This window comes from Pollachius pollachius, assembly GCF_949987615.1.
Source record: "Pollachius pollachius genome assembly, chromosome: 6".
Taxonomy (NCBI): Eukaryota; Metazoa; Chordata; class Actinopteri; order Gadiformes; family Gadidae; genus Pollachius; species Pollachius pollachius.
In genome coordinates, this window is record NC_136939.1 from 14,663,965 (window position 1) to 14,673,857 (window position 9,893).

Below are 9,893 nucleotides of genomic sequence, written 5' to 3' on the forward strand. Positions count from 1 at the left end.
CCATGGAGAGCTGCAGCAGAGCCTGCGCAGCATTGGAAACCAGAGTCTCCCTGGCAAGTAGGTGGCCACCAGAAGTAGCCTGTGGCCCCGCAGAAGCACCCTTTGGAGTATGGGAAGAATCAGGGGCAGTGGTGAGAAGGCATACAGAGGACTCTTTGGCCAGTCGTGAGCTAAGGCATCCTGTCCGAGGGGGCCGGTCACCTCCGTCCAGGAGAACCAGAGGGGGCAATGTGGGGATTCCTCTGAAGCAAAGAGGTCCACTCCCGCCCTACCAAAGAGACCCCATATCGTCTCCACCACCTCCGGATGAAGCCGCCACTCCCCCGGTGGGGACTTCTTCCGCGATAGGAAATCTGCGACCTGGTTCCGTTCCCCCGGTATGATCGCCCGTATGCTGGCCAGGCGGGGATATGCCCAGGTCAACAGGTTCCGAGATACCCGGAGTAGCCATGAAGACCGGGTTCCCCCTTGGTGGTTGATCTGGGCAACAGCCGACCTGTCTGATCGAACTAGCACATGCTTGCCTCTCAACTGAGGCAGAAAATGATTGAGTGCTAGCTGTACCGCTCTGAGCTCTAGCACATTGATGTGTGCGTGGTTCTGGGCCGGCCACTGCCCCTGGGCAGTCCTGCCCTGCCAAACCGCGCCCCATCCTGAGAGGCAGGCGTCTGTCGTGACCAGCTCCCGGCGGGATGGAATGGTGCCCATGGGTACACCCACAGATATGTACAACTTCTTTCTCCATGGGGACAGAGAGAAGAGGCATTGCCGAGACATCCTGACCTTTTGGTGCCTGTGCCACTTGGGGTCCAAATGGAGGCTGTTCAGCCACATCTGCATATGGCGCAGAAAGGGCAAGCCGAGAGGCACCACAGCTGAGGCAGCTGTCAGCTTGCCCAAGAGCTGAAGAAAAAAAAATGAATGGCACCATCCTGCCATACCCGAAGAGGGTGAGGCAGAGGAGGATGTCGGTTACACGCCGAGGTGACAGATAGGCCCTCATAGCGTCCGAGTCCAGGACCATCCCCAGGTATGTGACCTGTTGGGATGGGTCCAGGCGACTCTTCACAAAGTTTACCGTCAGGCCAAGCCTGGCCACGTGCAAGAGTAGCCGAGCCGTGTCCCAGGCCGCCTGAGACTGGGACGGTGCACAGATCAGCCAGTCGTCCAAATACGGCAGGACCTTCGTGCCCTGCTTCTGCAGGGGTGCGAGAGCTGCCGCCACCACCCTGGTGAATACCCTCGGGGAGAGGGAGAGACCAAAGGGAAGTACCCTGAATTGAAAATGACGGCCATGAAAGGCGAACCGAAGGAAGTGCTGATAGTGCGGTGCAATTGGGACGTGGAAGTATGCGTACTTCACGTCCACCGTGGTGAACCACTCTCCCCTTGTATATGTATCCTATGTATTCTTTTATATGAGAAAGTACCTTGAGTAGAACCCTCTGGGGTGCAGCAGAGAATCCACTGGCTCGATTGCCCCCTTGGCCAGGAGGGTGGAGACCTCCTTTACCAGAGCTAAGGCTTTGGCGGGTCGTTGATGACAGTCATTTTGACCCGGCTGAAGGCTAGGGGCCGGCGTCGGAACTGCAATTCGTACCCTTAGGTCAAGGTGGAAACCACCCAAGGGTCTGAAGTACAGGCAGCCCAGTAACTGAGCTGCTGATGGGAAAAACAACCGAAGACCGGCCCCATGGGCCTAGCGCCTGCCCCCCCGGCCTCCTGAGGCTCTGGGGGGGGCGCCGGTTGGATTGTGGGGCACGAGGCTGCCAGGAAGGTAGGGGTTCGGGGGCCCAAAAGCCATCCAGAGGCTGTTGAGCAGGCCGCTGAGACCTCCGTAGGCCACCGGAGTAATCAGGTGGCTGAGAGCCTCTGGGGGACAGCCGAGGGGCCCCCAGGCCTGCTAGGAGTGGACACACTCTTGTTTAGACCGGACAGCTGCTGCCTGGTCTGCCTAGCTCGGGCAGCCCCCTCCAGTGCTTCCAGGGCAGCTGACCCAAAAAGCTCCCCTGGTTCCACTGGCACCGCACGGAGAACTGTGCAAGCCACACCTGGCGGCGAGTCTGTACGAGGGTGGACATAGTGCGCCCTAACTCCCTTGACATGAGGGCAAAAGCCTGTAATGAGGCGTCACTCAGACACTGCAGCGACGGCTCAACCTGGGCCTGCTGCAGAGAGGTCGAAAGACCCAGCAACAGGTGGGAAAGGGAGTTCCCAATACGACCCATGCGTGCCGCTGCGTCGTAGGCTTTTGACAGGAGGTCGTCTGTGACCCTGCACTGTGGCCGAGGACACCTGGCATTAGGCCTCAGAGCCTCATCAGGAGCCAGAATTAGGGAGGCGATGGCAAGCTTGACTGGTGGCATGCGGCCCAGCCCAAACTGTGCCGCATTCTGCATGGCAGCCAAGGTCCGGGCATTCAACGTCGAGTGGGAAAGGGCCCTAGTGTCCCTCCAGCAAGCATGAAGCTCCTTCAAGTACTCCTCTGAAGGAGGGACAGCGATTATGGCTGGGGCAGGGTTGCGCCTAAAGAAAGCGCTGGCCTGGGCTGACTCCGTCTGCGCCTCATTGAGCTGCCCCATGCCCTCTTTTTGGGGGGGGGCACCCATAGCCGCAGCCCCATCATGCCGATGCCGCCCAGAACGACCGGGCTGATTGGGAGGGAGGCCCATTAAGGCAGAGGGGTTGTTGGCTGTTGCCCGATTCTCCATCTCTGCCAGCCTAGCCACTCTGAGCGCCCAAGGCAGGAGGCTGCAGTTCACGCAGGCGCTGTCCGTGAGGCTCTCCCTCAAATGCTCGAGACCGAGGCAAGGAGGGCAACTGTCGTGGCCGTCCTCAGGCTTGAGAGGAGCCGCACAGGCGACACATAGGTGGGCCATTATGGAGGCAGCCACAGGCAGCGTAACTGGAAGCGGAAGCAAGAGCAGTTCCCTTGCCAGTAAATTGAAAAACAGAAACAAATTAGCCTGAGCGTGATCGCTGCTACTAATTGTCAATCAAAAAAGGGCCAAATGCGGGGTTACCGGGAGCGGGAACGAGAACACTGCCTTCACCAGAAAATTAAATCAACCGATATTAATTAGCTTGAGCGTAAGCACTGCTGCTAAAAAAGGGGGAAGCCAAACTAAAACGTTACTGGGAGTGGGAGCGAGAGCACCACGTTCACCGGTAAGTTGTAAGAAAAATAAATTGATGGTTAGAACAGAGCAAAGCTAACGGCTAACACACCAAACAATGAGGCAAACGAGTGCTGGAAGCGGGAACGAGCACACTGCCCTCACCAAGAAACGCCAGCTACAACTCTTCTTATAGTTCTTCTATATATATATATATATATATATATATATATATATATATATATATATATATATATATATATATATATATATATATATATATATATATATCCAGGGTGCGATTTGCCGGTGGGGATTATCCCCCCCTCTGGTTTACACGTCCTACCCTCTGCTGAATTATTTTTATCCTCGGTGGGGATAAAAATACCCCCCCCACCCAAAGTATTTTCACCATTATATCGTAATAATTAACAACCAAAATACACAGGGTCCGTCTTCATTTTGAAACATTTTAAAATGTTTGTCAAAATTATCCCCCCCTCTATCTATCTATCTATCTATCTATCTATCTATCTATCTATCTATCTATCTATCTATCTATCTATATATATATATATATATATATATATATATATATAAGTTAGCCACAGCCTCTGGAGGACGGGTTACCCGCGGCTCCGACCTTGGTCACGAGGCTGCACGTAGCCAGCTGTAAACGAATTTCCTTCCTTTCTCCAAACAAAGGTTCAATACGGTACCTGCGCGGCGAGAAGATGTAAAGGAACAGATCCTCTGACGACACCGGAAGATATAGCCTTCCCGGTGTCACGTGGGGGTCACAGGTGACTATGTTGGTATTAGGAACTCAAAATGCGCATGCGCGAGGTGGACATATCCACTGCTTTAAGCACCACCTCTGGCGGTCAGTAGGGATGAAATAGAAGAGTTGGCTAATTTCAGATACAGCTGCTTTCGCAAGTACGTCTATTATGGACGAAAGCTGTTCTTCCAAAGTTCAGCCGCACGGTGACATGTTTATCAACATATTTTAATCGACTACCGGCGAGAGATAACAGTTACTGACATCAAACTGAACCCTGTGATGGTGATTTATCCCAGAACGGCATTCATCCAATGGCCTGTTCCGGTATATTACAGTAACTACTGAAAAACAACATCGATGAGCAAATAGTGGCGAAGTCACGCCCTTTCCGGTAGTGACATGCGTTCCAAGTGCGGGTGGTGACGTATATCATTCGCGTCGAGAGCAGCGAAGAGCTGTAGTTCACAAAGCGATCCTCACACAAAGCCTATCGTTATCAAACTTCTAAGCGAAAATTTTTAGATTTCTTTGCATGAAAAATTATCATTTATTTTATCTCAAAGGTCCCATGGGCTCTAGCGGAAGGGGCGTGACTTCACCACTCTATGGGAGTAAGCGTACCCCTAGCGGTACTTTGGTGTACTGCAGGGGATACTTCTAAAGGTACGGCCACACCAAACGCGTTACTCGCGTTGGATAACGCGTCTAACCTGCCGCTTGATCATTGTGTGTCACAAAAATGGTTCAACGTGCCTAACGCGCCTAGGCAGCCATCGCTGCGCTGTATTTAGGAGTATGAGGTAGGAAACCCAAACGCCGCCGTGTTTGGGTGCATGATGATCTTAGATCGGGTTAGATGAATTAATCTCGGATATAAATAACAGCAATCGGGTTAAATAACTTCACATGGTGTGTCTGGTGTGTTTCCAGCTTTCGTAGTGTTGATCAGCAGAGAAATAGTCCGCCAAAGATGTTCAGGTTGCTTAGCAACCAAAGACGCTGCCCATGCAAGTGAATGGAGCGTTCCCTCTTCGTCATAACTATCGTCATAACGTTAAAAGTTCAATTTTTTTTAACTCGGCGCGTTGGTGCGTTTACGTGCGTCTGCCGCTTCTAACGCCCCTAACGCGCCGCTTTAACGCGTGTAACGCGTCTACTCGCCTAAACCAATGGTTCCCTATGCAAAAATGCCGATTTTCGACGCCTCTAACGCGAGTAACGCGTTTGGTGTGGCCGTACCTTAAGAAAAAAATAACAGCCAACCATCTTCTTTTTTTTCACCCTGACCAGGTGAAAGGTGACCAATTCCGAAAGCTAAACAAAAGAGAATCTAGAAAATGGACATGTTGTTGAAAGATAAATCTGAAAACACGGAGAAAGGAGAATCTGTAATAATGAAAACTCATCCAAGACCAAACGTCATTTTCAGGGAGAATATATTTTAATAGGATTCACCTCTACATGCTCTCCCCATCCCCTGGCGTTGTGATTCTTTTGTGGGGAGAATTTAGCCAACAGCTTAATAAAGCACATGCACATGTTTATTACTGAATTGGGGGTATTTGCACCCTTTTGTTCATGTGTACACTGCCAAATAGAACGCACACACATTATTTATATTCATTAAACAAAAAAAACTCTTGCTTGTGAAGTGGGGGGGGGGTCCTCAGAAAAGTTTGAGAAACACTGAGCTAGACTATTGAGGTGGAACCGGAGAGGACCAAGAACAAGTCAGGGGGGCCATGGGAAATAATGGCGCATTTCCACTGTTGGGTATGCTTAGGCCCAGCACGCCTTGGCCCAGTAGTGAAGGTGCGGTTTTGCCCAGCTCAGTTATGGCTCCCGTTTCCACTGCCGACTGTAGCCTTACGGTAGGGCGTGGTTGACCTCATAGCAACCCGACACAGTATAGCCTGCTAATAAATCCAAGGAAAAATAAGAACGTGACAAAATAAACAAAGAGCAACACTGTAGGACATCCAAGAAAGATGGCAAACTTTTGCTCGACATCGTCTTCAATAATCGAAGCTTTCGCCGTTCTCCATAAATACCTTGCAGGTACTGTGTTTGTTATTATCCCCGTTGCACAGAAGTGACGATTCTGTCAACCAATCAACGGACGGCCTGTGTAGCTTGAACTTGTTGCCGCCCTTTCAGACATCTTGGTACCCCAACGGAGTACTCCACTCCAGCCCACCGAGGCAATGACCCCCCTAATGTGTTAAATTGTGCTTGTGTGTGTGCGTGTCTGTACGTCCAGGGCCGAATTACCGCGGTCCACAGGTGACAGCCAGGCCGCAAATTGTAGGGTGGGGCCTGTTGTACTCATAACCACTTTTATGGTAATGAGGGGATTAAACACTTCTAAAGTTATATGTTTGGAGTAGGGGTGTGCACAGGTACAAGTGTAACCGGTTAGTAAATGATAACCGTTTAGGAAAAATCACTAAAAATGAAAACCGTAAAAGAAAAAAAAAAATCACTGCGCCATTCGTTTCAATGGGAATCGCGATGGTCTATACTTTCAACATAAAGTTTACATATATATAATTCGAAATTCGTTCCAGCCTTTATACCACAGATACTCTAGGGTCTATAGCATATAACCGTGTTGTCTGATTACAGTTTAATTCATTTTTCACAACCTACCAGCTCTCGTTGTGAAGACTAGTCACCGCGCCATTCGTTTCAATGGGAATCGCGACGGTCTATACTTTCAACATTAAGTGTACATATTTATGATTTGAAATTCGTCCCAGCCTTTATACCAGAGATACTATACGGTCTATAGCATCTAACCACGTTTTCTGATTACATTTTAATGTAACAGTAAGCTGACAATATCTCTAAATAACACTGCAACTGCAAATTAACCACACGGAGATAACCATGGCAACCGGTCAAACAAATTTTCTGTGCGCTCATCCGCCGTGTTGATAAACAAATAATCCCCCTATAGTGCGAATAATTAATTTAAAAAACGGTTAACCGTGTACACAAAAAAAATGGGGTTGTGTAACCATTTACAATTTTTTGAAACCGTTCACACCCCTAGTTTGGAGGATCTAGCCCAACCAAAAGTAATGAAATTGGTTGGGGATCTAGGGGTCTAGCACACTTGGGAATGAGCTAGACAGTGTCGTGGAAATATTAATCATAACTACAGAATTCTAAACATATTATATTAACCATGTTTATATAATTACTAGTCAATTTACAAGCAACTGTTTACATTCCTTGGACCTAAATATACCTCCCTTCCTCTACCTAACAGAGATGTTAAGATAGTTTATATTTGCATTCCCACTGTAGCCACAAAGTCTAATACTAAGGCCATGCCAATCAACTGACTTCTTCGTTGTTTAGATTCCTTTAACTGTCTTGAAGCCATGTCCACTTCAACCATAATTTATTGCAATTTAACTTGGTCTTTCCCGCCATGGCAAATCCTAAATTCTCCACATTGGTCACTCCCCCTCACCGTTGTTTCCTTTGTATTAACCCACAATGTGAAAGATTAAAATGAATTCAAATACTTTGCTATCCGAATTGTCCAAAAAATAAGTAGTTCTTCATCACATAGACATCAATTATTAACAATAACACAGAAATAGATATTTTCTATAAATATCAAAAAGTTGGAAAAAATCTTTAATCGTGATAAAAACCTTTAATGGTAAAAATAACCTAGAAGCAGTAATTTCATCACATAAAGGATAATGGTGTCAATCAAAGCGTCCTGTTTCTCCGTGTCAAAGCACCCCTTTGCCCTTGTGCTTGGTCATGTGGCGACGCAAACTGCTGGAGTACCTGTAGCTGATGTTGCACTGATGACACACGCAGGGCTTCTCCCCGGAGTGAATCCTCATGTGGATCTTCAGGCTACAGCTCTGACTGAAGCGCTTCATGCATTGGTCACACCTGTAGGGCTTCTCGCTGGTGTGGGTACGCATGTGGATGGTCATCTTGGAATCGTTGGGAAAAACCTTGCCACACAAGACACAGGGCCGGCCCTTGTGGCCACCCCGATGCCCAGTCAGCTCCTCACTGCGGACAAACCGCTTGCCGCAGTCCAGGCTCTTGGCCACAATGTGGTCCACGGACAGAGAGCTAAGGGCCTCTAGATCGGAAGCGCTGAAGAGGGTGTCATGGCCTTCCACCACTAGTTGGCCTCCCCCACGTCCGTGGACACTCAGGATCCGCAGCTCCCCGTTGTGACTGGACATGTGGGAGGAGCCAGGGCCGTCCACATGCAGACTCTCCAAGGCGGCTGTGCTCTGAGTGTTGCGGTCTCCAAAGGCATTGCAGTCGTCTGCAGGGAAGAAAACAAAGAAAGAAAGTAATTGATATGAAAACTTTATTTAAGACTCAGATCCATAAATAGCACAAGACAAATACAATACAAAAATATGAAAAGTCAGTTCATATACAAACATTTAATTATTTGCACAAAACTTTACTTTGTACAAGTCGACGGAACTATTTAAAAAGACAAAATGTAGCATTGACATAGAGGGTTTAAATTGGTACTGCAGACACAGATTCACGGTACCGGAGGGAGATATCTCCTCAAGCGCCCTCCTCCCTAGACTTGAAGCTCAAACGGAAAATGAGCTGAGCACATCACATTTGAGACAAGCTCAATTATTGTATTTTCAGCTCATTTAGCTTCCGTCTGGAACCCCTTCTGGGCTCTTGACTTTCCATCTTTGAAATGCAACTCCAAAGTTTTACTTGTGTTTTATCAGGGCTCTGGTCATGTGATTTTTCAAAAGAGGACCAGCCTGTTAAAGCAATCTAGACTCATGGCTGCAATATGTATGACTCACCTAATGGCCTGCATCCACTGATATCCTCTTCAACCTTGATTAAAATGATGTCGGGGGTCTCCTTCTTGTCGTAAAGAGGGAAACACACACAATACATATTCTTGCATTTGCACGGAAAAGTTATCAACCACCATTCTATACCCAGTGAATTATAAAGGTGTATGCTTTCTATGTGTATGTTGTGCCTAGTACCTCTGCTGGACTTGTAACTGTCGAAGCCTCACTTTTGGATGGTGAATGAAAACGGGAAATCCCAACCGCCTTGTGGTCCATCAGTGGCTTTAGGTCTGATAATGATGAAGAATACATTACATTCTTGATCAAGACCATTCAGCGTTCAGGATATGGCCATATCGTCAAATTATATTAGGCATCTGCTGTGAAGTAGCCTGCTTCTCCGATATAAATTAATATCATTATTAATGGTTAATTATTATTCATGATTATTATAACCATTTTCTTTTACTACAAATGTTACAATTGATAGTACACCCTGAACACTTGTGCCGTCCTGTTTTCCACTTATTAGTCGGAACTCAACTCACCATTTCCCATTGATGCTGTCCGTGGTTTGCAGATGTTAGCTCGAGCCAGGGCAAAACGACTCGGCGCACGCGATGCATTCGATCTTGTTTGAAGCCGCAAAGAAAACAGCTCACTCTTCATCACCTTCATCCTCGTCCTCAGCGCTTCGTTTTCTTCGCGGCTCTGAGTTATTTGTAACTGAAGAGTAGCCGACCCATCCGAGAACAGTTGGCTAATTTCAGATACAGCCGCTTTCGCAAGCACGTCTATTATGGATGAAAGCTGTTCTTCCAAAGTTAAGCCGCACGGTGACATGTTTATTAACATAGTTTTCTCGACTACTGGCGAGAGGTAACAGTTACTGACATCAAAAGTAACCCTGTGATGTTTATTTATCAGAGAACGGCATTCGCCCAATGGCCTCTTCCGGTATATTACCGTAAATACTGAAAAACGATGACGATGAGCAAATGGGAGTACGCGTGCCCATAGCGGTACTTTGGAGTACTGCAGGGGGTAATTCTAAGAAAAAATTAAAACAGCTAACTACTAAATAGATAGGCCAAAAGTTCGTCAGTTTCAGGAAATTAAACGGGGATTCACCTCTACATGCTCTCACCATACCCTAGTGTTGTGGTT

At 47.8% G+C, this 9,893-nt stretch overlaps 1 protein-coding gene across 2 annotated transcripts; it reads right to left on the reverse strand.

The window, feature by feature from the left end:
• Positions 1 to 5,473: 5,473 nt before the first annotated feature.
• Positions 5,474 to 9,655, reverse strand: LOC307077326 (uncharacterized protein). Of its 2 annotated transcripts, none has more exons than XM_079738712.1 (4): positions 9,275 to 9,655; positions 8,922 to 9,016; positions 8,730 to 8,790; positions 5,474 to 8,212 (listed from the first exon to the last, which is right to left on the reverse strand). In XM_079738712.1, exons 1-4 carry the CDS (start codon positions 9,579 to 9,581, stop codon positions 7,653 to 7,655), a joined length of 1,023 nt encoding a protein of 340 aa, XP_079594838.1. In that variant the 5' UTR covers positions 9,582 to 9,655; the 3' UTR covers positions 5,474 to 7,652. The 2 variants fall into 2 exon arrangements, with proteins under 2 accessions (XP_079594838.1, XP_079594837.1); XM_079738711.1 differs by having other exon boundaries at positions 8,730 to 8,793.
• Positions 9,656 to 9,893: the final 238 nt, after the last annotated feature.